Genomic DNA, 25,434 nt, shown 5'->3' with positions numbered 1-25,434 from the left:
CAATGTGTCTTTAGTTTTCATGCACTTTTAGTAAAACTACAGAAAAACAACTGTCAGTTCAAAACATTTTAAATGACTAATTCTGTAACTTTTTTTTTTGGTCTTGTTTAACCAATACAAAGTTAATAGTATTGCAAAAATATTAAAATTACATAAAAAATGTATGAACAGCTTGTGGTACTATATTCTATTAAATAATTGTAATTTGATTGTAATACAGCTCTAGCTATTGGGCATGCGCATATCAATCTAACTATATTTTTCTCTCACTGTACAACAATAAAACCTTTTGTATTACAGAAAGGATTAGGTTTAGATGTAAAAAACAATCCAATAGGTATAACAATTAATTTCATTGTTAGTTTCCCGTCAGAGCTATATATCCCTTCTAGCAACGACCATGACCCAAACGCGGGAGGATGAGTTACTGAGTAGTGGCAACGCAGTAGAATGTTTCAAAAGGAATATTTGTAATATCGATATTTTAAAGGAAAATAATGGAATGATTATGTTGGCTGCATTGCATAAACACATTGGAAAGAATAATAGCGTTTAATATTAGCCTTTGTGTGAAACAGGTAACTTGCGCAACCAATTATAAAGACCTTTCAGCACGCCCCAACCTTTTGACACGCCCATTACTCCGATCTTCAGCTACCGCTGTCTCGATTTGGTCCAGCAGGTAGCAGCAATGCTCCTAAAAGCTTGATCTTTGTTCATGTAATATCGATCCAGTCCAGCGAGGGTCAGTAATGCGCCTAAAGGCTGGCTGCCAAAAATAAAGAAGAAGAAGCAACACTGGGAAAGATAATACTCGGATATTGTTAAACAGGCATGGACAGTGTTACTGAGTAGAATTCTGAGTAGCTAAGTTTTACTTTTAACTTGCCCTAAAATATAAAGACATTCAGTTTCTACAGGGAGCTTGCCCTTTCTGTATTTTGAAGTGACATGGTCTTGATTTCTTTTCCTTCTATATCCCTTTTTTTCTCGCCCCCTATTATTTATTATGAGTGTCTCTTTAGGGGCTCTGTAGATTTACTAGGGGGTGTTCAAGTTAATGTGGGATGTGATTGTGCAAACTAACAACCCAGTAATAAGAGTAAAAGCTTTTTTTATGTCTCTATATAATCTCCTGCTACACTAATGCAACTTATTGCAGTGTTTAACTAGTGCTTGGATACCATCAGAGTAGAAAGTTTTCTCAGTACGCAGGAGCCATTATCTGCTTTATGTCTGGAATCGTCATTCACAGACGTACAGCCTTCTTTAAAAATGGTGGCACCGTTCAAATATTTTAGTAAAGCTCAAAGCCTCATCACTTTGTATCTTTAGTCTTCTGTAAATGTCCATCGCTTTTATGGCTTTATTCATAAGAAATTTCATCAGTCCCAGTTTGTCTTGAACGTACTTTGTATCTTTTAAAAAGTTTTTATCCTTGTACTCTGATACTTCGAAAAGACTTTGTCAACTTCCTTGTTAACATTATAGCCTGCATTTGATTCTGATGTTTTGTGTTTGCATTTTTTCTTTTCTCATTTTTAGTGTTGCAAATGATCTGAGTTTGAAAAGGTTGCAAAGAATCGAAATCTTGGAGCTGATTCTTGATACTGTGGAAAACTGTGTACGTATTTTGGTTTTGTGGATGGCTAAAAATCTTTGTCTAAAACATCTGAAATGTTCTACAACAGAGTAATGATTCAGTTTTCCGATCGTCTTTATAGCTGGCGGGTTCAGATCCTGAAAGGAAAGCCAGAGAGTTGATGATGATTGGCATGTCCATTAGAACGGTAAGTGTTGGCAACTCATTTATTTAACATGAGGTTTTAGTGCTAGCATTGTGGCATAAGAGAGATCTGTGTTATCATTTACGTTTATAGAGTGTGAAGTGATGAGAAGATGCTCTTTACAAATGGCATGATTTGTTAAAAAAACAAATTAGAAAGAAGTCAGTTCTTTTTACAGAACTTTGCTTTTGGACTCAACTCAGAAGTAGGAAATCAGAACTGATCATTTATTTTTTTTTTTTTACCTCTGTGCCTGCAGGTTATAAGGTGTGTTTTGTTTTTTTTTTTGTTTTTTTTTCAAAAAAATCTAGCAAGCCAAATGTACTGAGTAATGTTGGTTTATCTTCATAAAACATGTACCTACTTCTGAAAACTGTAGCATCAATGTTTCTGGAGACCTAAAACAAATATTACCACCTGTCAGCCATATATTTAATAATAATATTACTACATTGCATGAACACTTTAACATTAATTATATAATACTCTATGTAAGAGGATCTTGGGCACCCAAGGCTCATTTATGGTGATGGAGACCAAACGCTAGGCTCATCCCACAGAAAAGCCAATGCAGCACAAATCGCTGAAAAATTTAAATTCTGGCCACGATAGAAAGGCACCAGAACCCCAATATTATACAATCTGCCATGTATGGGTCTCAGCAGGCAAGGAGCCCAACAGAGATGCCGACCCGGCCTCCAAACTCCCCAAATTCCAATCCAATCAAGCATCCATGGGACACGCTGGACAAACAAGGCTGGCGCACAGATGCCACAGCTCCCTAATGATATAACGTCTTGGTGCCAGATACAACAGCACACCTCTGAGGTCTGTGGAGTCATGCCCAGAGCTGCCCCGTTGGCAACAGAGGAACCCAAACACATTGGGCATAATGTTTTTCGTTGTAGTGTTGTTGCTATTGAGGCAACCTGTGTAAAAGACAGAATTTGCTGCTTTCAGGGGGCTTGTATTTTGTATTTCTTTCTAGTTGACCTTCAAGTTTTAACAAACACTACTTTGTTTCTGTCCTTCTCTCTACAGGAGGAAGATGGTATTATGAAGGCGGTCACCTGGCTAACAGAATCGGGTCCTCCAGGTCTGAGAAGGAGGATCCTTCAACTTGGGTCAAAGGAAATACGCCACCAAGTTCTAGATTTTGTATTTTCTCAGTGTAAGTCAGTGCACTGTATACAGCATGCTGCAAATAAATTCTTTCACCTTTGTGAAAGTGTTAAGCCATGGTAGTAGGAGAAGCATTGCTTCCTCTAAATGTTGTTTCCTCTTAAATAGTTTCCTCTTGCATACATCCGTCATGAGCATAAAGATTAAGGCAAAACAAAACTTGTAAAGTAGTTTTTATTAACTGGTCTTTTGTTGGGGAAGAACGAATGTATAACATAATACTTTAATAAAAACCCCAATAATTTGGAGCACAAGATTTAATTTATTTGAATTTTTATGCAATCAACGCAGAGTCATTTTTATACATGCAGGATTAAAAACTTACACACAGACACTTTGATTGTTAATTCAGTGGTGCTGAAATGTATAAATTAATTTATTTTGCAGCAAAATGTGTAAATGTTGCCTTTTTTTTTCTTTCTTTTTTTTTTCCCCCTTCTCAGATACTTGGTTCATACGGGTGATGTCACAGGACACAAAGCTCATGTTTTTGCAGCTGACATTAGACCCGGAGGAATGGAGTTTACAGGTAAGAGTTCAGTGAAATAAGAGTTTGTTTGCATGTTTAGAGAGCTATACCTAAATCAGATAAGTTTTTAGCTTAAATGTTTTTTTTTTCCCTGCTCATTCAAAAGATAAAGATAATGACCCCTCCGCCATTTACTCTTTATTTGTTTTTACAGAAAAGTGAAGAAATGAAGAACAAGGGGAATGAACAGTTTCAGAAGAAAAAGTATGATCTTGCTGTGAAATGGTACACAAAGGCTATTAAATACCAGTAAGTTCCCAACACCCTGACTGATGCATCTTCTTCTTTGTCTTTCGGCTGTTCCCTTTTAGGGGTCGCCACACGAATCTTCTGCCTCCACCCTATCCTCTGCTTCCTCTTCTCTCACCCCAACTAACTTCATGTCCTCTCTCACTGCATCCATTAATCTTCTCTTTGGTCTTCCCTTAGCCTGGCAGTTCCAACCTCAGCATCCTTCTACGAACAATCTCTCCTCTGAACATGTCCAAACCACCTCAATCTGGCCTCCTTGAGTTTATCTTCAAAACATCCAACATAAATTGACCCTCTGATGAACTTAGTCTTGATCCTATCCATCCCTGTCACTCCCAAAGAGAAGCTTAACATCTTCAGCTCTGCTACCTCCAACTCGACCTCCTGTCTTTTCTTCAGTGCCACTGTCTCTAAGCTGTAAAGCATCACTGGTCTCACCACTGTCTGTCTACACCTTTTCGTTTCATTCTCGCTGATACGCTTTTGTCACATAACACACCTGACACTTTTCTCCACCAATTTCAACCTGCCTGTCCCCGCCTCTTCACCTCCTTTCCACACTCTCCGTTGCTCTGGACCATTGACCCGAAGTACTTAAAGTCCTTCACATTCTTTACCTCTGTTCCCTGTAGCCTCACTATTCCTTCCACTTAGGTTTCTCTCATTCACATACATTTATTCTGTCTTGCTACAGCTAACCTTCATTCCTCTGCTTTCCAGAGCGTACCTCCATCTCTCTAGATTTTCCTCCACTTGTTCCCTGCTCTCGGCTACAAAGCACAATGTCGTCTGCAAACCTTATTGTCCATGGAAGCTCCTGTCTAACCTTTATCTGTTATCCTGTCCATTCCCATAGCAAACAAGAAGGGGCTCAGAACCGATCCTTAATGCAGAGCCACCTCCACCTTGAACTCTTGCACATACTCACACCTACAGCACATCTTACCAGTGTCTTACAGCTCTCATACATGTCCTGCACCGCTCTAACACACTTCTCTGCCGCTCCAGACTTCCTCATACAATACTATAGCTCATCTTTCGGCACACGGTCCTACGCTTTCTCTAAATTTACAAAGACACAATGCAACTCTATTACCTTCTCTGTACATCTCCATCAGCATCCTCAAAGCAAATACTGCATTTGTTGTACTCCTTCTACGCATGAAACCATATTGCTGCTCACAAATGCTCACCCTGACTGATACATAGGAGTAATAATTATGAGCAGTATTTCAATCTTGTATACTGTGTTTCAGTATCAACAACCACTTATTGTATGGGAACAGAGCGCTCTGCTATATTCGTTGTGAAAAATACCTGTAAGTATTGTATGACTGTTCAATACATTTAAGTAATATATTTTTTAAGCATTATACAGCTTGTGAAGTAATTTTTCTCCTAAATGTTATTAGGAAAGCAATGGGTGATGGTAAGCGAGCTATCCTCCTGAAGCGAGACTGGGCGAAGGTAAACTTTTTGCTCTTTCTCCTCAACTATTGACTGTTTCTTCCAACCAACAAACAAACCTACACTTCAGTTTTTGCTTATTCCCCTGGTAATTTCTGATGAAATGTTCCCAGGGCCATTATCGTTTCTGTGATGCCTTGTTCTATCTTGGAGCTAGAGACAAAGCAATAGAGTCAAACCTTGCAGCTCAGAGATATTGCACTGCTGATCCAGAGGGAATGAAAGACCTCCAACAGCAGTATAGTCGCTTTATGACAGAGATTTCTGAAAGCGGAAGTAAAGGAAGATCCCCGGCATGTCCAGAAGGTGATCACTTATGGGTTCACAAAACTCAAACATTATCTCCATTGTTAGGATTTTAACTCCATAACTAGAATATATATATAATTTCTTTTCCCCCACCTAAAGGAAAACAAAAGAAAACTGAGTCTAAGAAGGGAGCAAGTAAACGGTATCCTTTTTTCCCCCCCCTTTCTTATTTTGTTTAATATACCACAAGAAGTGTTTTTTGTTTGTCTAATGTTTGGTTTTCTGATAGATCTGAGGGAGCATGGGGTGTAGATCCCATGGCCCACCATGTTCATCCAGACAGAGCCCAAAAGGCAGCTCATAACACTGATACTGCAGACCCTAAGGTGAGAGAACCTGCTATATATGGCTGGTTTAATAAAGTAATGCCAGTAGAAATGCAAACTTGCTGGCAACTTAAATAGGAACACCTCTATCTCTGTTCATTCATTTATCCTATGGTCAATTTATGTAGTAGTAGTACATGCAATCAGATGCAGGTTATTTTAATATCAGACATCTTGGCAATGTTTGCCATTGTAATGCCATTGAGCATTTTGAAAAACCTTGATGTCAAAGAACAATCACTGTGAATCGCTTATGATTTATCATGGATGCTAAACACCTCTTTACAATCAGAACTATGAAGTTTAGTAAGTTATTTGTACTTAGTAATTTGCACATTGAAATAATGCTGTTGTCTTGAGCTGAGATTGAGTATTCATACCTCACACTGCGGTTAACACGACCTCAGTGTGCATTAGCTTGTAATATTTCTGCCTGGTTTCTACAGCCTCTAGTGGTCTCTACTCTTAGCCAACACTATGCAGCAGTCACCAGCAGGAATGAACCAAATACTAAATGCTAATACTAAACATATCCTAAACAGAATATTCAAGATTCATGGCTTCAAAATTGTATAAACTGAAAACACCTACTGTAAAAACAGGATTTAGCAGCTGTCTATTCTGAAAAATTAAGTTGAATGGGCATGACACTTGTACACCTATAAAAAAAGAAAAAAGTACATAAATACGTAAATAAATAAATTCTTTGAGTTTCACTGGTTTATGCTTACAAGAACTCATTACAACTATGGAAAGCAGAAAAGCATCTCACAGTGCAAAAGACATTGAACAGTAAGGTAAATATGTAACAAGAACCAGAACAGGAATTTTATGGTACAGTAGGGACAGGCTCAACAAAAAACATCGGATAATGTCGTTCTTGTTTTCTTTCTAATCTGCTGCTTGACTGGCTACTTGGATAATTGCATACGTAAATGTGCAGGGCTACAAATATTTTTATATTAAACGTGGCTTCCGATTTTAGAAAAGCAAGTGTTGATCAGAGTCCAAAGTCCTTTAATTTGGATTTTTCAATTATATTGCAATCTTACTTTAATTCTTTTTGAGAATTAAATTTTTTTTTAAAGATGTTGCTGATGTGCTTAGAAAGTTGAACATGGTGAAGCCAGGGTTTTACTCTTATTAACTGCACCACTACTGTTGATTTCAGATGGATATAATTTATAACATGTGTTTTTACTAATTGCTTTGTACTACATTTGATGTGTCAAATTTTGTAACACTTGTGAGTCTTTTAAATTACTGGCATGGTCATTCTTCAATTTCCATTTATAATGCGGAGAGTATATGAACTTTCATCATGATGAAAGATCATATACTCTCCGCATTTTAAATGGACATTGAGGAATGACTTTGCCAGTGATTTGTTAAACTACCCAAAATTTAGGGTTTGTCCTTAGATTGTTGCATGAAAGAGAGGAAAGAAAGGAGTTTTGATGCATTTCAGGAAATAAAGGGCATAATCATGCTGTTGCAGGCTTTAACTGTTATGGGGATTATCACACTGAAAGATCATATTCTCTGAATCATCCAAATTTGGTATTTTAAGAATTTTAAATTCTAACAGAGAAAATATTGATAAGTGAAAAAAGAAGAATCTGCATTTAAACCTTTCAAAGGCTCTACAGATTGTATTTCCCTTGTGACCCATTTTTATATTTTCCTTGCTAAGACATTGAACACATTTACAAACAAGTAGATTTAATCATTTGTGTGTGCGGGGTTTTTTTTTTTTTTGTCATGTGAAATACAATACAAATTAATACAAAATCATTCATGTTCTTATGTAGAAGAAAGCAGAAGACACAAAACAAGAGGAACCATCAGGTGAGTTCTGTTTCTTTCAGTCCATTTATAATACTCTAACTTGTATGAATGTTTGAAGCAAATAAGAAAGAAATGACAGACGTTTACTTTGTGGGGAAACAGCCTGGTCATACAACACAAACCACAATGTGTCACAATTCTCTGACTGTTTCCCTGGAGATTTTGAGTTCAATGTATAACAGGAAAATGACTAATTATAGTGTCATTAATGTAGACTAACATGCTTCTAGAAAGCACCAGAAGTACGGGTATCTTCTGCAGGAGACTCATCTTGTAATCGTGTTCCAAAACAATTAACAAAAGTAAATGTTTAGGCAAGCACCTAAAACAGTTCTTACAGACATGTAAAGACCTGTTTAACAAGTATCAGGTTGCAATTTGATGGACCAGGGGAAATAATCTATATGAAATGTGATTACATGTTAAAGGTTCAGTTCAGATTTTAGTTCAGAAAATACTTTTGCGGTGTTGGGCCAAAAAGTGAATGGCTGTCAAAATCTCTGCGAAAATCTAATCAGATTGTGCTCAACAGAGTTCAAACAGAAGTTCACAACCATTCACTTTTGACAACTTTGGAATGCTTTTTTGCTCCGATTACATATGTTGAAGTTGCGTTCTCGGTGATAAACTCATTACAACCAACACCTATGGTAATGTACACCTCGATTCTGATTAAAGACAGACTTGACTACCCTTTATCTTGTATTGATTTACTAATTATTCATTAATAAATTTAAAAGGCTGCATTTCTTCAATGGTCCAATCATCGAGAAAAAAAACATGTTGCTTTTCTGTGTGATGAATAAAGATCTACGTCGAGTATTCTGAGGTTGACATTTACTTGTCTGGGGTGATTTGTTTAAATGCAAAACGTTCAGCTCTGTGTCAGAGTTTAAACAGCAAGTAACTTCAATTAAGAGAGATCATTCTGTGCTGTTTTTTTTATGCTTTTAAAAAATGCAACTGAGAAACGATGGACTCTAGTGCTAAGGTCTAATTACTTGGAAGACTTTGCTCTGCTGCAAAGAAGTTAATCAGTTTTAAGAAACCTCAGTTTCTCAGTGCTAATTTTTCACCAGCTATGTAGCAGGCCTGGTTTTAATTCCTACCCAATGCCCAAACCCCAGCCACTGGATGCAGTGCCAGTCCTACGCCCAGATCATTGGAGCTTTCCATCAGGAAGGACATTCAACGTAAAACTTGTGCCAAGTTGTTTGCTGATCGGATGGTTTGCTATGGTGATCCCTCCGTGGGAGCAGGCGAAGATTTGCATTTGTTTTAAAATGTTGGTAGCTCGAACCTATGAAGAAAGTAAGAAGCACTGCAATCCTTTGGATGTTGTTGAAGGCTTCTTGGCAGACTCTGTGGCCAATAATTATTTTTTTAGTTATTATTTTTCAGCAGTGAGATGGCATAATTGTTTTGTAAGCTCTATGCCGCCCATGGGTGATTTCCAGGTGAAAGATGTTGGAATAACCCTACAGGAGGAGTTGTTTTTTAGTTTGAGGTTAAGGAGTCACTTTTATTTTTTAAAGCACTCTAAAATTACTTATGCAGTCAGGGTATTGGATTATTATTTTTTTATTACTATTTTTTTTTTTATATATATATATTTTTTAAGGGGGAATTTTTTTTCTGGTTTCTGTTGCAAGTTTCCAATGAGAGTGCAAAGCTTTGGACATGGTTTAACCTAATTTTGTTTATTAGAATAAGTTGGAGTAGGAGTAGATTTATTCTGCATCAGTATGACACGAGTTTATGAAGTTTAACAGAAACTTTGCAAAAATTGCATTACTTCTTTATCCTGTTTGCGTCGATTTGTTTAGTTGTCACAGAAGAAGGATTGGTGTGGGTTTAACGCAGGAAATGGAAACGCTTCGCATTGTGTGAACACACACACAGTGATGAGGTGAGGGTAGATGGGTATAAACCGGGCGAACAAGACACGTGACTCGTGTCTGCAAAGCCTTTGCTCGCGCTCAGTTAAACACGAACATTTCCGCTTCAGCGCTCGGTCGCGAAGAAAGTTTTACCTGCGCGCGCGTGTGTGTGAGAGAGAAGTGGATCATAATGCGGCGCTTTTAAAGTCTTCAACTAGTGCGGATTGGGAGGGAAATCACCAAGGACGGTGTGTGTCACTATTTGTCTTTCTGCCTTTTCTTCTAGAACAGAGGGTGTGTTGTGTGTGTGGGAGAGAGTGAAAGAAAGCGAGAGAGAGAGAGCGCGCGTGTGTTTTTATTCTCCTGTCCTGGTGTTCATGTCTCGTCAGCTCTGCTGTTTGGCGCAGAGGGAATAATAACGCGGCAAGTCTGTTATGTTTAACAAACTTAAATTTCTGCTTTCAGAGAGACCGGTGGCTGACAATCAAACTGAGGACAATTTTAAAGACACTAAAAGGTAACCTGAGCTTAACGTTTAAAAAAAAAAAAAAAAAAAAATCGAATTCTTCAGGGAAACGTTTTTTTGTTTGTTTAAACTTAGTCTGTAAACGTTGGTTTTTATTTCTGTGAGTGAACTCGGACAGTTGGCGCGGTGTCGTTGGTAAACTGTGGAAACGGCGTCGTGTTTCAGACGGAGGATTAACGCTAAGCTAACATTTTATTAGCACCTCAGTGTTGAGTGAAATGTTAACGCTAGCCTTTTCTCTTCTTTCATTTCATTAATTCCTTAAGTCTTTATAAAGTCTCACCATTTTAACTCGTATATATTTGTACTCATTTGCTCTGCTGCTTGTAATTTTTGTTTCTGCAGTTTCACTTTTGTTTCTGTACTTGTTTTTACTTGAAGGCTGACTGTCAGGGAAAAACCTTTGGGGTTTGCGTTTCAGTTTCTGAATGCTTAGCTAAAACGTCCTGTGTGTGTGTTTATTTTATATATTATTAAAAAAACAGATCGGGAAAAAAACTATTTGGTAAATGTCAATTCGACACATTTCCCTCCCAATCCACACTAGTTGAAGTATCGACACATTGGACTAAAATATAAAAAGAAAAAATAATAATTTGAATTTAAATATGAGCATTTGAGGTGGTAAAATGTTGTATTCTTCTATAATCCTACAGGTGGCGTGCTCTAAACTATTTACACATTGGCAGGCAGCACAGCATTCCACGTTTGTTTAAAATTGTAGCAAAAGCTAAAAAAAATTATATTGAATCAGGATAACAATTGTGATTCTCCAGTACATTAAATTCTGTGTGTTTACAGAGGAAAACACGTTCCCCGTTAATTAATTAATGAAATGCGTTCCCTAATTCACTCTACTGTATAAAAGACAAAGTAAAATACAATAGTTTTGGAAACTGTATTTCATGCACACATTCTTAATCACTTCTGCTATTTGCTTAAAAGAAATCGTAAAAAAGAAATCAGTCTAGGGCTGAAATTAATATTTCCTTTTATTATTTAGATTTCTCATACACAAACAATTCATTTTCAGGTCATGATTTAGTTCATTTACATTAAAAAGATCAAACTATATAGTTTTTTGTTCATGGCAGAGCATATCGCAAAGGACAGCACTGCTTTTTCAACCTCCATTTGGTAATTACATTAGGTCTAAAATTTCAAGCATCTAAAACTATCTCATGCTTTTGCTTGGTTTTATGAACCACACTGGAATGAGATTCTTCCTCACCCCTGACAATCATACACCATGCCTTGTCCCCACATTACCTAACTTCGATACAAACACAAGCCTGAGTTGCTTCTCTTGTTTAAACAGCAGAAAGTATTTACCATTGTTTTCTGCACATAAACATTCTTTGTCTGGATGCATGCGTAGGATTTGCTCAGTTTGGAAAGCTATTGCTAGTGTCTTAAATCAAAGGCAACCTCGCTGTTGTGCATCAACAAGTTCAGAGCAGAGAGGGAGAAGTGTGAAATCCTGTTGATTTTAAAGACAAACAGCATATTATAATGTCCTTCACGCGTATCAAAGTATTTTGCACTACGCTTATGCGTTTCCTTAGAAATATTCATATTGTCACTCATAATTGTTAAAATATGATTAGATTATATGATTTTTCTATTGTCTATTTTCTATTATTCTATTTCTAAAATGTGATTTTCTATTGTCTTTTTTGAAATTAGTGACACTTAAAATTACACAAATTACTTCTTATGTTATAGAAGTGTCAGGAAAAAGTGTTTAAATAAATTACTGCCTAAGCACAGGAAATCTAGGGGATTTTACCAAGTGTATTCTCGTTATGATCAAAATCAGGATGTCGAAAACATATAGTCACAGGTAAAAGGAAATTAGTCCAAGCCCCCTACTTTATACCTTTCCGTTTGTTTTTCTCTTTCTCACTGAAAAATGTTGATTGACTAAAACCTTTCAATAGTCAATATCTGACTAATCAAGAAACATTAATTAACTAAACTTAAAATGTCAACATATGAAACACAAACAATAATATCAAGTTAAAGTCAAGTTTTTGTAGTGATTGGCTGCATTTTAGTTTATGTAATCTTGTCATTAAGCCTCTTATTTTTACTGTATACTACAGTAACTTTAGAATACTGTATGCACAGATAATCTGCATCTTCGCGGTGTATACTTTCAAATGTACACGCACTACAAGGTACACCAGCATTCTTCTATACAGCTTTCACATCAGTTGGACTAAACTAAAACTCAAAAAACATTACTGCTTCTGCTTTCCTTATTAAAGATATCTGTTCTTTAGGTTTCTGTGGTTTGACTGCTTGTAGACTAGCTGTAAATTCAGGAACAATAATTTGTTGGATTAAATTTAACTTTATGGTCTTTGAGTACAAGTTCAAAGCCATCGCAAGGCACATAGCATCAGATCAGAAGTGCAAAAGGGCAAGTTGCTTTAAATATATTGTGTAAAAAGACAAAGGAAGTAGATTGGCAGTAAAATTTGGAAGAGGCATGCACTTAAAAATAAAAGTGTTATACTAAAATGTTAAACACGAAACAGGATTTTGTGCAGAAAAAAAAGAAGTTTTTATTTATATATTTATATAAAAAAATTAATTAAAGAATATTTCCCTTCCCATAAAATCGGAGCATTCTTATATTTTCATCAGTTGGAAATGCCTGTAGGTAAACACATAGTCAGACTGGGCAAGCACATTATATACATCTTTTCTGACAGGAATGGTCATATTATAAAGACATTTGCCAAAGTGTGTTTCATGTTTATATTGAGTCTTTCTCTCTCTCTCTCTCTCTCTCTCTCTCTCTGTTCTGCTTAGTGAAATGGGAGACCGTAAGGCCAAAAAAGCAACATCAGGCATTCCAGAGAAGCAGTCTATGAAGAATAAACCTCCAGCTACACAGGAAAAGGTATGATTTCCGTTAACTCTATCATTAGACTAAATGTGTTTGTGTACATTAACACAAATGCTTCTACAGACAATGGAGTTGACATTTCCGCCACAATATACTGTATACCCTGTATACCACTATAGGACTGTGTTTGCAACATTTATCTTTTAATTCTGTGCAGCAATTTGTTAGAATCAGCACCGAGTGACTGATGAAATCTAATTGCTTTTTTTTATTTTTATCATAGCCCATCCTTTAAATTCATCTTCATGATGAGTTTGTCAAGCCAATAATCGCAAGCCACAAATGTCATGCTTGCTAGTGTACTGCTAATCCCTGGCTTCCAAGATACATGCCTTTTTGTATTTTTAACGGCATCAGATAAGCGCTGATTCTGAGTCACCTAGACAGTATGCTTACAAAAAAATAAACGTAGCTGTTTCTTACCTTTTATGGAGTGTGTGGCCAAATGCAAATAAGCCGTGTCTCGCACATGCCTGTCAATTTAAGATGAATATGTTAATAAAATGAAAACATTTTTGCTTTATCCAGTGAAAATTTATTTTGAGTCCAGTTTGACATAAGCAAACATGTGCACACAACATCACTCGATGACTGATGAGCAAGGCCTATTGCTATGCTTGTGTCTTTTGGGAGTTGTTCTTACCTGAAACACCAGTTTTTAGGTGCTAATGAAGTGGTGTGTTTTCCTTAAAGCCACAGAGCATCAGTGAAGTGTGCAGTAGGAAGCAGTTTTGTGCTGCAATTCGGGACGCTCATATTGCTCTCAGTGACCAGCGCTGCCGCAACGCAGAGCAGTCTTTCTCTGAGGCACTCGGGATCCTGAGCTCCATTGGGACCAAGGTAAGCTATGACCGCACGCACTTTTGTATGACAGGGGAGGTGAAATGCAACCTGAAAGTGATTGGCTCATCTGAGGCATGTTGTACTTCAGATTAACATTGATGCTTCTGTTTGATCTCTGTAGGTGTGATAATTACTTAAATGCAGATTTTTATTTTTATCACTGCTGTAATAGCTGTTCAATATGGAGTTGGTGGCTTTCTCAAATTGAAGAAAATGTTTTTGACTGTATTAAGCAAAGAAAACAACGAAAATTTGAATGTTTAACTTTGATGTATAGTGCTGAATTCTCAACTCTATGGAATAATGTCCACAAAATCATGAGTTTAGAACACCTGTTGAAGTTGCTTCATAAAACAAGTCAACAAATCACAGCTATGCTTAATAGTGAAAGTGAATGAATCAGTTTTACACATAGACTGCCCACCACATTGGTATATTCTTACATGGGTATAAAACATGGGTATAAAATTTTACTATTTTCTATAGTTGCAAGAGAGTTTTCGTGTGGCACCACTTCTAACCCATCACCATGTTTATCATAATCAAGTTAATCATGTGCTGGTATTGTTAGCTCTCTACATATTTCAGACTGTAACAGTTCTCAGTACTCAGACATTATCTCTAATTCTTTTTCAACAGTTTCAACTAGTGAAGAGTGTAGTAGTAAAAGTCTTAGTGCATTGTAGTCTTTTACTATGGTTTTACATGTTTATTATAATATAGCCATGATAAAGGCTCATAAAGATTGTATAACTTAAATACACCTGATTTAACTTCCTTATCTCTGGCATTCTTTAGCAAGGATTTGTCCTCGGGAATAATCAGAGTAAATTTTCTGATCAAAATCTAAAACATTTTTAATTAGATATTTCTTTTTTTCGTTTTCACAAGTGCCGATAAACTTTTGTGTTTAATAATACAAACTTTGTTTTTGCTTTATTGTTTTTTTTAATTCGTGTTGCTGTAACTAGTTGAACTCAACAGCCTTTTTGTTCCCACACAGGATCTCGGTATAACTGAACTGGATAGAACTTTGTTAATATATGGTTATGCTACAGCCCTAATAGAAATTGGACAACCTGAGGTAACTGAACTCCCAGTTGCATTCCCGATTAGCTGAACCTGCACGGAAAATGTATAGAAAATTTAACAAAGTTTTTTTTTTTTTTTTTTTAAGGAATTGGTGGAAGCTCGGTGTCAGTTTGAAAAACTAAGCTCTTTGGCAAACAGAACGTTCCAGTCCCTGGTTCATTATGGTTTAGGGAAGGTCTTACTAAAGGAGAATAAGTGAGTATGCAGGCTTTTTTTTTTTTTTTTTTTTTTTTTCCCCAAAAAGTACAGGTAGAGGCAAGAGGAAAAATTTAGTTTCCTTTACAAATTCCACTTTTTATTCATATCTGTCTTTTGTTTTTAGATTTAGTAAAGCCCAAGATGAATTTCTGAAGTCACTGTTGATGGTTCAGAGGCAGATCATGCCAGGAAAACTGACCTGGCCAACCACTAAAGTAACGGTCGAAGAGACCTGTACTGAATATTTAAAGGTGAGTTTCTGCATATTTATTAATATTAATTTTTTGTGTGATCATTTATAGTAAATGTTCTTATTGCATGTTTCTTTTATGGTGCTTTCTAAAGGACCAGCTTGAGAGGTTTATTGAGATCTGCAAATTCCCACCTAAACCAGATGCAGTTTGCCGGCATTGCTTGGGCCAAGCATTTATCTATTTTACTGATCCAGATTTCAAAGTAAGCACCTTAAGTTTCACTGTGGGTTTTTTGGAGCACACTGCACTCCACCACAAAATTATTGTTTCAGTGGTTGGAAGTGAACAAATAATTTCAGGTTGTTATCCGCATTATTTTTGAGCCTGGGAAAAGGCATAGAGATAATTTTAACAATATTATATAGGCTGGACGAATTACTTAAAAAAAAAAAAAAAAAAAAAAAAAAATATATATATATATATATATATATATATATATATATATATATATATTTTTATGCTTTGTCATGTACCCTTGACTGCACAGTTGTTTTTTTCTGTGAGATTTCTTATAATTAATTGCTTGTCTCTCCTAATCTTTGTTACATAGCTTACCATGCTATTACTTTGTCTGGTAAAACTGTTGGCCAAGTTAGTTATTTTTTTCAGGCAAACAAGACGTGGGACTGAGCACCACATTAGAGCTTCTGTTTGCTAGGCTGACTTGCTCAAGGAACTAATTGTCCAATCACAATGATTCATGTTGCATTTATTTATTTAATTGCACTTAAATTGGTAAAGCTTTTCCATGTACACTTGACGCTTTAAAAATGTGTTGTTAATGTTTGGTTGTTGCAGGGTTTCATTCGATTGTCATGCTGTCAGAGCTGCAAGGTGGAGTATCATATCAATTGCTGGAAAAAGTTCAAAGCTGCTTCGTATTCTGATAAAACTGACAAGGTAAAGAACCGAGAAGAAGTGAATATAACACATGCAACACATGGCTTTGCTCTTTCACAATACGTTTTTTTTCTTTTCTTCTTTTTTTAGGATTTCCTGCATCAGATGTGTTTTACTCCTGACTGTACTGGAAGAATCTGTCGAATTGTAATATTTGACTCAACTGGTCTTATAAAGTGTGAAGTAGGTTTCTTACTCAAACAAAGAATCTGCATGTGTCACATATTTTTCTTCATTTCCTTAGGCCTTTTTTGTTGTTTTAGTTTAAAGCAGCTATTTCTAAAAGCAAAGTTCCTGGGGTGAAAGTCAAACAAAAATGTACAAGGTAAGCTGTAGTCCATGGCTCAGTTGCCAATCTTCACTGAATCTACAATTAAAACAAATAAATAAATAGTGTCATAATAATAATAATAATACAAATTAAGTAAATTTTCATTTTGTTAAACTTTTATTCCAACGTTTGTATTTTACCCACTGTTTCTATTTCCTTTGTAGTTATGGTGACTGTTGTCTGTGTGTTCAATAACGTTTTACAGTCTTAAGAAGTTGAATTCTAAAGAGGAACGAAAGCTGAGGCGGAAACAGCAGAGAGCGGCTACATCCGTAACCAAGACAGAGATGAGCAATTTAAAAATAGAAGATAAAACTGAAAAAGGAGCAGAAAAAAGCATTGACAAGTGTAAATGAACTTGGTTAATTCTTTTTATGCCTAATCCAAATATAAAGTTTGAATATAAAATATAGCTATTTTTAAGCTGTTTTAACTTTAAAATTGTCATCAATTGCTAAGCTAATACTAATTTTATGTACTTTGTCCCCCTTCAGCATCGCCCAAGGATCATGTTGTATATGGTGATTGTGTTTTATTCCAAATTGATAAACACAGAGATCTTTTTAACGACGAGAGCCACAATATTTCTGGTATGCTGATGTGTCTAAAACCGTGGATGAAGTTGGATGAGGATAAGGGTCATGTAAGTGTGTTAAAGGACCGCACAGAACCGCAGGTTCTCAGGGAGCTCGTGGATCTTCTGTTGGAGAGAAAGAACAGGGTTTGGGCCAGAATCTTTCTTCATAACCTCAGCACCTGTCAAGACATCAAGCCAAAAGTTCATGAATGGGCTCAGCAACTTGACAATGCTGGTAAAATGTTCTACTTTGGTCTTGCTGTAAAGATGTTAAGATGCATATGAAAAGTTCCAAGAAAAGCCATTGTGTAAAAGGACATTTATGGAGACTCGCTAATGTGAACATTTGAGTAATAGTTTTCAGGTTATATAATTAAGGTCTGTTGCACATAAAGCTTTAATAAAAAATGTGAAACAGTTTTGTATGATTTTAATAGATAGATAACCTAATGAAAAGTTGTTTTTTTTTCTCACGCATTAGCCAGTAGTTTCAACATCAACCAGTATTGTTTATTTAGCAATAAATGAGGGTGCGAAATATTTAAATGATTTCTGTGTATATAATTACGTGTGTGTGTGTTCCTGTGAATTGTTTACATGGTCTTTTGTTTGATTGTCTACACCACAGGCCTGAAAGCTGCTGAGAACTTTATTGGTCAATACAGTGATAGTTTGGAAACATTGGACCTTACTTCCCTGTTGGAGTTTTCCCCACTACATGATGCATTTCATAATAAGGACTTTACTGTAATAGAGTACCTGAGGCAAGCCTCAGCACAGGAAATGCGTCTGTTTATTTGGACTCTAGAGGAACACAGAGAGCATTACCCCTCCTGGTTCTCCGTCCTTGATGACTATTTTGAATTGGGTATGTAATACACTTGAGTAACTGTGAAGAAAAGAAAATTTCCTTGAATAAAGTTTGATTTAAATTTTCCCTTTTTTTCCCCCCTAGATGCAATATGTTTAGTGTTAAAGAAGACTGAAAAAGATGATCACTTAGTAAGTATAGCTTTAAAAGTATAATGAAGTCTTTTTAAATTTATTTATTTTTATTCTGAATTGCCTTCGTAAAAAATCTTGCTGTTTTCAAGGGGGTGTTCTGTCTTAAACATGATTGTGGGATTCGCTCTTCTCATGTCATAATTTTTTTTTCCTTCTGTTTTTAGAGTTCTGTTTATAAAAGTAAAGGCAAAAATCGAAAAAAGAAGCAGAGAGAACCAAAGGTGAGGGACTTTAGATTGATTAATAAATTATGGCAAAATTTTTTTTTATTTATTATATATATTACTTCTATATTTTTACCTTTTTTTTTTTTTTTAGTCTGTCTTGCTGCTCCCGGGAATAAGAGAAGATGATGATGATGATGATTTCTTCTTTGAGGACGATTCACTGTAATACTTTTGTTTCCTTGCTTATTAGTTGTTTCTTATTACTTAGAATTTGATCATGGCAGTTTATGTGTAAGTTTCTCTTGGACGACTCTAGGATGCTCCTTGATGGTGATGATCCCTTTAGTGTTCCTGATTATTTGCGGGACCAGGTTGCAGAGTTTGAGGGGCAGTTTGTCAACCCAAGATCATTTAACACTTATAAGAGATTTTTGGATAGCAACCCAGATCCAACCAAAGAGAGTTTATATGAGTGAGTAAATAAGGATTTATTTTAGTTGTTGCACCAGTTTTTTTTTAACATTAGAGTATGGGTGAATTGGGACACCAGTGCCTACGACAAACAGATTATATTCAAAAAACTTTTTTTTATTACTATTGCTACTATCTTTTTAAATATTTTGTATGTGTTTTCATTTTTTATGTTTAGCAACATGTGATTACATTAATTTTAAATAGTTCACTGAATCCAAAAATACATGATAACAGATTACATAATTTGTATGTGTAGTAACAGCGGCATGTGATGCGATGTAATAAAGGCTAGCTAATGAAGTTATAGTTTGTCTAGCTCTCCACCGGCATGTGCTTATGGCTGTCGGGAAATCTGTAACTTTGAGCACACTTTGTTTTGGTTTTTTTAAATTATTATTATTTTATTTATTTATTGTGAAAGTCTTGTGAAAATCACTCGCTTCCACTGTGAGTTAATCTTACAATGTCTCTCATTCTGCTTCTTGTGTCTCGGATACCATCTTTTACCCAGTTACTTTGCACAGATTCTGGATGAGCATGGACTTCTTGAGGTGTCAGACCCACTGCTTGTTGGTGAGCTAGAGAACTTTCCACCTGAAGCACAGGAAAAGATCGAAGCTGCTGGAGGACTTAAACGTTTCCTGCTTGGCTCGCGTCGATTTGTAATGTGTAACGGTGGCATCGGACTGGCATCGCATGTTGAGTTTCTTCAGCACACTTTGGATGATGACAGAGAAGCCTCTCTTTTGGCCAGCTTTCCATTTCATTCTTACAGCATGGATGATTCAGAAGCTAAAGGATCTTCCCATCTCAACCCCAAGGCCAAGGAATTCCTGCCCCAGTCTAATCATTTAAGTGTGAATGACAGCAGTGACTCTTATGACAACGCTTCTTGTCCTGTTCTTCCCAATCCATATGATTTGAGTTTTGATTATCTGTTTCCGCAAGATATTCCTGAATTCGTAGAAGACCCAGAGTTTACCAATCACTTCCATGATTTCCCATTGACTGCATTTAACACTGATGCTTTTAGTTCTGATAATAATTATATAAATTTTAATGAAGATATATCTCCCAGAAGTAAGAACATGTTTGTTCAGGTAAGACAGTCTTTCAAAAGTGTGAAGCTTCCCTTATGTGCACTTTTTAAAATGTTTTTTTAACAGTAAGATGCCTAATGAGAGGATCATTCTTTTCTGTCTGCAGACACTTTGGGGTGACAAAGATACCAGAGATAATGTTGCCATTAATACAGAACCATACGCACCATTTGAAAAAAACAAAGTGAGTTTCACGACCACCTGTTTTGTTTTTTTTTTGTTGTTGTTTTTTTTTTTTGTCTGCTGCTTTTAAAATATTTTTTTCCATAGACAAAAATAAATGAAAAAAAAAAAAGTGTTTTATAGGTGTGTAAGTGTATTATTTTATCTTCATTTCTTTCTCCCTCCTTACTTTTTCCTCTTAGGGAGATATGTCCCAAACAGAAAAACTAAACACAAAATTTGAAAACCGTATCCAGAGTATCAGGGAAATGCTTATGGCTTTTCAAAGCAAAAGAGAAGAGGCTTGTTCCGTACTTGATGATGAATTGAAGAAACTTGATCTGCACATAGAGGTAGCGACCCCATTGTACAATTATTTTATGCTTCATTATATACTTGTGAAAAAAAATAGAGAGAGAGGGAAAACACATTTTCGAACTGTATTATACTTCCTGCTCACACTTTTCCAGATTTCCAACAAAGAGTTGACGTTGTTCCAACAAAAGCTTGAGGACGAGATACGGAAGGATCAGCAGGAGAAAAAAGAGCACCAAGAGATGCTGAAGGCTTTGAAGGGTGAAATCAAAGAGCTGGCGGATTTTCAGGAAAGGTGTGTTGTCTAAATAGCAATTAAACATGTGGGGGTAGTTTTGGGGGCTTTTGGGGCGAAATGTTTGTCCTGTTTTTTTTTTTTTGTTTTTTTTTTAAATAAGTTTGTGTCAAACTGTGATCTATCATTTGATCTGATTAAATAATGCTACTATTGTAAAACTGGCCTTGCACTCTGGGTGGTTGGGATGGTTTGCTTTTTCGACGCTTAAAAAACTTAAAAAATTAGATGATAAAAATGCAGATCCATAACTGCTGTCAAACACAAACTTTACAAATGTACCTAGTGTACATTTACTTTAGTCCAGCTTTCATTTAGTTTAGATATTGTTGGATAAATTTACTGTAATCTGCTTGTACATGTTTCTATATTACCCAGCATGTCCAAGCTAATCCAGGATAAGAATGTGGAGTTTCAAAAAGAACTGGACCATTTCCTCGCAATAAGGCAAGTTCTGTGACCACTTGTGTTGCAAAGATTTCTCTTTATTTCTTGTAATTTTGGACGGTCTGTTGAAACACGTACTCGTTTAATTTAAATTTTCAAATAAAAATTTTGTCACATACAGTACAAAGTCTGATATGAAGTGAAATGCTTATACTACCACTGAAGACCTAAAATTTAGTTTTCAAATAGGAGTATAAGGTAGATAATAAGAGAGATTTTAATAATATATTTTTTTCTATTATTATTATTTCTAACAAGAATTTTTTTTTATTTTCCAAAAAATTTTTAGAAAAAAAACTATAAGCTGTGAAGGTTTACATAATGTACAAATAATAAAATAGAATGAAAATGGGATTGGGATATAGGGAAACATGTCTAGTCATGAGCAAGACAGTGCCAAAATAAAGTGCAAAGTCAAAAGTCAGTGTTGTGTGTTAATATGTCATCTGCATCATGATGAGTAGTGAGATTGTTTTGTGTGAGAAAGCAGACCAGAGTGTTAAATCCTACTGTATGTGGTAATGTGACTGAGAGTCCGTATAGTCCTAGGAAAAGAAGCTTCCCCTCAGTATCTCCGTGTCGGACTTCAGTGAGAAGCTTCTTTGTGTTTAGTATAATTTTTGGGTGTGCTTATTGAAAATCCTAATTGTATGCATCCTTTATATTGCAGTAACCAATGGGCAGCTGAGAAGATGAGTTTAGAGGATAAAATAAAGAAATTTAATGAGCAATGTGCAAAAGCAACCAGCCGATCTCAGGCAGGACGGGTAAGAGCTTTACTTCTGATTTATTTTATTTCTGGATTGTAACTAAATGTCCAAAACTTAAAGTCCGATTTCTAAATGCATAAATAACTTGATTGCTATGTGTGTGTGTAGGTGTTTGTCCTGAAAAATAGACGAGATCATGGGCTGCGTGGCTTGAGGAAGTACTTATCAGATGGGAAGGCAATTCTACAACACTTGACTGAGCTATCACCCACGTAAGGACATACTGTAGATCCAGAATTTGTAGCGTTAGATTTTTGGAAGCCGTCATTTACTATATTGGTTTTAATGCGAGACCTTGAACGAGGTTTTGCACATTAGAATAACACAATTTACATTTGGGTGAATGTATTTATTTCTCTTTTTCTGGCAGATATTCGACTACAGGCCTAAGTTCCATGATTGATGCCTGGAAATCATGCGTACAAGAAGTTCAGGAGAAGATCGTCAGAACAGAGGTCAGATTGGCATTTTGTCTACAACAGTTAAACATTTTGTAAAATGTCTCCGAACCCCCCTTTACTCTTTCCTTGTTGAATAATCAATCATATACAGGACCTCTGGGTTGTATTTGCTCAATATAAATAGATGTAGGTGTGTCATTATTAATAAAAAAAAAACTTGGCTTAGTCAGTATTTGTTTAATGATCCAACCCCCAGGTAACGAGTTTTATTTACGTGATTTATAGAAGCAGTATGAAGAGCAGATAGAGCTTGTGAAAAAAGGCACCAGTCTGTCCGATCTACCTGCAATCGACATCCCAGACACCCCTGTTCCTCCTCCTGTACCGGTAAGGATAATTTACTGTATGCCTGGAACTGCTGTTGAGCAGAGTTGCATTAAACTAGTAAACTGGTATACATTATTTCTCTTTTTGTGCATTTTGTGTTATTTCAACACATAGTCCAGTCTCCATGTTTTGGAAGAATGTTTTTTTTATTGGGTTATTTAATGAGTGACTCATGGATATAATACCCAGCATACGTTATAATTTTACATTTACTGTCCTCTTTGAGAAACATGATTATCATCATTATGATATTAGAACATCATTATGCAGATCACAATCTTTAGTTAACTTTAAAATAAAAAATTTGTAAAACTGGTATCACAGATTACCGACGTTGACATTTCCTATTAAAATGACTTTGGTAGCTACAAAGTGCATGCCCTTCCTAGTTGATATTATTTGTCACTGCAACTTGACAGGTCTCGTACATGTACCCTTTTGGTCTTATTCCATGAGCTTATTTTTGTGGGCTTTGTTCTTTTAGAATCAGATACCCAGGGTGATGAAACAAAAACTGTGATTGGTCCTTTCAGTGTAGAGAGATGAATAACGTCATTATCAGTTTTTGACTAGATACGCATTACAGAAGAATTTGAGGTAACTTTTACTTTGAAAGGAGCAGATTTTATGAGTATGCATTAAGTATTCTACAGATATTGGAGTACATTTCTGTGTGTCAAATCATAAAATGTTGCAAACCCTGGGCAATAAATTTTTGATGATTTCTATAAAACAGGGCATAAGACACCCCTGGTTTTTATTTATTTTCAAGATGAGGTGATGTAAATTAACCCCTATATTTTTGAGTAACATATATACATGCAGACCTGGGGTTCTGGGGGGTCGAAAAGGGGTACCCCCCCAAAAATGTTTTTTCAGAAATATCTCCATAACCACAAGAGAGAGCCAAATTCTGATAATTTCATAAATATACCCAGTTTCATCTCCATATGACATATAGCAAGTGAGTTATCAAGGAAAAGAGGATTTCAAAAAGGGGCGTGGCGCGTCTCGAAGCGCGTCAAGGACAAAAATCAAGATGGCTGCCATTTTTTAACAAGTGGGAGTTGGGACAAAAAAATTGGGGGGTTTTATTTTCATGGCAATACCAATAATTGGTAAAAAAATCAGCAAAATCTGTGATCATGTGGTGGAACCCACTGGTTGATTTGAGATGGAATCACCCACATGGTTGTTGGTACCAGCACTGGTTTATGTATAAATTCAAGTTTTGTTTAGTGAGCCTGTTCTTACTGTAGCCTCAGATAAAGCACAATGCGGTTTTCTGCTTCTTTTTTTTTTTTTGTCTGTTATGGTGATGAATTGGTCAAAGCAGAAGGTTTGTTTCTCATGCACAGGTGCGTTTACATAATTAGTTTGTGATCTACCATAGCTATTGCTTAACATCCAGTAGAATACAACATAAAATAGAAAAGAGCATCGATATTATGCAATATATGAAGATGGGATTATAAAATAAGAAAATAGCAGCAGCAGATATTATCTCATTTGCATTGCACTGGTTCTGGTCCAGTTAAGTCGAATTTGTTCAGTGAATTGTGTGTGTAGTGCCGATTTTCACACGCAGAATATGTAACATTTTAGGTTTTATTAAATCCATAAAACTGTCATGCTGTCATTCAGACATGCCTTACATTTATGTAAATGTTCATGTTTTTTTTTTTTGTTTTTTTTTAGATGTACATAAACGTTGCAGGGTAGACAGTTATGATATGTTTATCTGCCACTCTCACGTGATTCTTTAGTACCTGAAGTGAGTTTTTAACATAACCCTGGATTGCCAGTTTGGCACAATCCCTATCTCATCAGTTACAAGGAAAAGTGAAAGGACAAAGAAACACATTGTCTATCAGCTCGAGCTGGTTTTTAGCACAATTTATAAGGGATTGTGCCAAACTGGCAATCCAGGGTTATGTTAAAACCTCACTTCAGGTACTAGAGAATCACGTGAGTGAATAGAGATCCATGCACCTGGCAGCATTGTTCTGTGCATTTTGAATGCATGCGGCAGCGTGAATGCGTGACATTTCGTACACAGCTGTATTTATTTCCTGTGTTTGGTTGCCATGGATGTTTTTTTTTTTCTTTTTTTTTTCGCTTTGCTTGTAATTTCTTTAATATTGTGTGCACCTCAGATTTCATGTCTGATGTCAACAGCCTGATGTCATTTGCTCCCCTCTCCTCCAGTTATTTCCCTATTATGATGTTTAATGTCCACACTAGCTAAAATTTTGACCTGTTTTTTTCAACTGATGATTGATCTTTCATCTGATGTATTCCACGGATTGCTACATTATTAGGCACATAACATGTCACAGGATTAACTAGGTTGGGTAATCCTACTAAAGAGCAATGTATACAGGTGGTCCAGTGGTCATGGATAGATTTACTGCCCCTGGATGAAGGAGAAAGTTTAAGAAAGCTTACAAGACAAAAATAAGGAAAAAGCAGAGGGTGTTTATGGTGCTCTTTAGAAAAAGCTGGTCTGTATTACTTCTGCATTAACAAGGAAGCCAGCTATAGAAGCAAAATTGAAAGAAGCCCATATCAAGGTGGTTCCTGTCTTTCTAAATTTAATGTAATTTTTAATGCACATTATGAGGAGCACATGCTTCGTGTTATCACAGTAGCTTTTAAACAAAGAGGCCTATACGTTTTTTTATTTGTGTAAA

At 36.0% G+C, this 25,434-nt stretch overlaps 1 protein-coding gene across 1 annotated transcript in view; it reads left to right on the top strand.

Moving 5' to 3' along the window:
• Positions 1 to 25,434, top strand: part of ttc3 (tetratricopeptide repeat domain 3) — a 37,967-nt gene that overhangs the window by 4,814 nt on the left and 7,719 nt on the right. The window contains exons 5-41 of the mRNA XM_053515724.1: positions 1,546 to 1,624; positions 1,725 to 1,790; positions 2,829 to 2,958; positions 3,413 to 3,498; positions 3,653 to 3,747; positions 5,007 to 5,069; positions 5,163 to 5,217; positions 5,331 to 5,523; positions 5,626 to 5,668; positions 5,756 to 5,852; positions 7,664 to 7,700; positions 10,046 to 10,097; positions 12,927 to 13,017; positions 13,717 to 13,863; positions 14,870 to 14,950; positions 15,044 to 15,153; positions 15,281 to 15,407; positions 15,502 to 15,612; positions 16,209 to 16,310; positions 16,401 to 16,493; positions 16,574 to 16,635; positions 16,847 to 16,989; positions 17,136 to 17,453; positions 17,847 to 18,086; positions 18,174 to 18,220; positions 18,388 to 18,444; positions 18,542 to 18,612; positions 18,707 to 18,862; positions 19,376 to 19,964; positions 20,071 to 20,148; positions 20,330 to 20,479; positions 20,597 to 20,736; positions 21,115 to 21,183; positions 21,854 to 21,950; positions 22,062 to 22,165; positions 22,324 to 22,408; positions 22,640 to 22,741. Of these exons, the coding sequence (XP_053371699.1) occupies positions 1,546 to 1,624; positions 1,725 to 1,790; positions 2,829 to 2,958; positions 3,413 to 3,498; positions 3,653 to 3,747; positions 5,007 to 5,069; positions 5,163 to 5,217; positions 5,331 to 5,523; positions 5,626 to 5,668; positions 5,756 to 5,852; positions 7,664 to 7,700; positions 10,046 to 10,097; positions 12,927 to 13,017; positions 13,717 to 13,863; positions 14,870 to 14,950; positions 15,044 to 15,153; positions 15,281 to 15,407; positions 15,502 to 15,612; positions 16,209 to 16,310; positions 16,401 to 16,493; positions 16,574 to 16,635; positions 16,847 to 16,989; positions 17,136 to 17,453; positions 17,847 to 18,086; positions 18,174 to 18,220; positions 18,388 to 18,444; positions 18,542 to 18,612; positions 18,707 to 18,862; positions 19,376 to 19,964; positions 20,071 to 20,148; positions 20,330 to 20,479; positions 20,597 to 20,736; positions 21,115 to 21,183; positions 21,854 to 21,950; positions 22,062 to 22,165; positions 22,324 to 22,408; positions 22,640 to 22,741 (4,366 nt within the window). The remainder of the gene's footprint in view (positions 1 to 1,545; positions 1,625 to 1,724; positions 1,791 to 2,828; positions 2,959 to 3,412; positions 3,499 to 3,652; positions 3,748 to 5,006; positions 5,070 to 5,162; positions 5,218 to 5,330; positions 5,524 to 5,625; positions 5,669 to 5,755; positions 5,853 to 7,663; positions 7,701 to 10,045; positions 10,098 to 12,926; positions 13,018 to 13,716; positions 13,864 to 14,869; positions 14,951 to 15,043; positions 15,154 to 15,280; positions 15,408 to 15,501; positions 15,613 to 16,208; positions 16,311 to 16,400; positions 16,494 to 16,573; positions 16,636 to 16,846; positions 16,990 to 17,135; positions 17,454 to 17,846; positions 18,087 to 18,173; positions 18,221 to 18,387; positions 18,445 to 18,541; positions 18,613 to 18,706; positions 18,863 to 19,375; positions 19,965 to 20,070; positions 20,149 to 20,329; positions 20,480 to 20,596; positions 20,737 to 21,114; positions 21,184 to 21,853; positions 21,951 to 22,061; positions 22,166 to 22,323; positions 22,409 to 22,639; positions 22,742 to 25,434) is intronic.

The sequence above is a fragment of the Clarias gariepinus genome, chromosome 17 (genome assembly GCF_024256425.1).
Source record: "Clarias gariepinus isolate MV-2021 ecotype Netherlands chromosome 17, CGAR_prim_01v2, whole genome shotgun sequence".
NCBI lineage: Eukaryota > Metazoa > Chordata > Actinopteri > Siluriformes > Clariidae > Clarias > Clarias gariepinus.
Note: the sequence above shows the minus strand (reverse complement) of the source record. Positions and strands in the feature narration are given on the sequence as shown.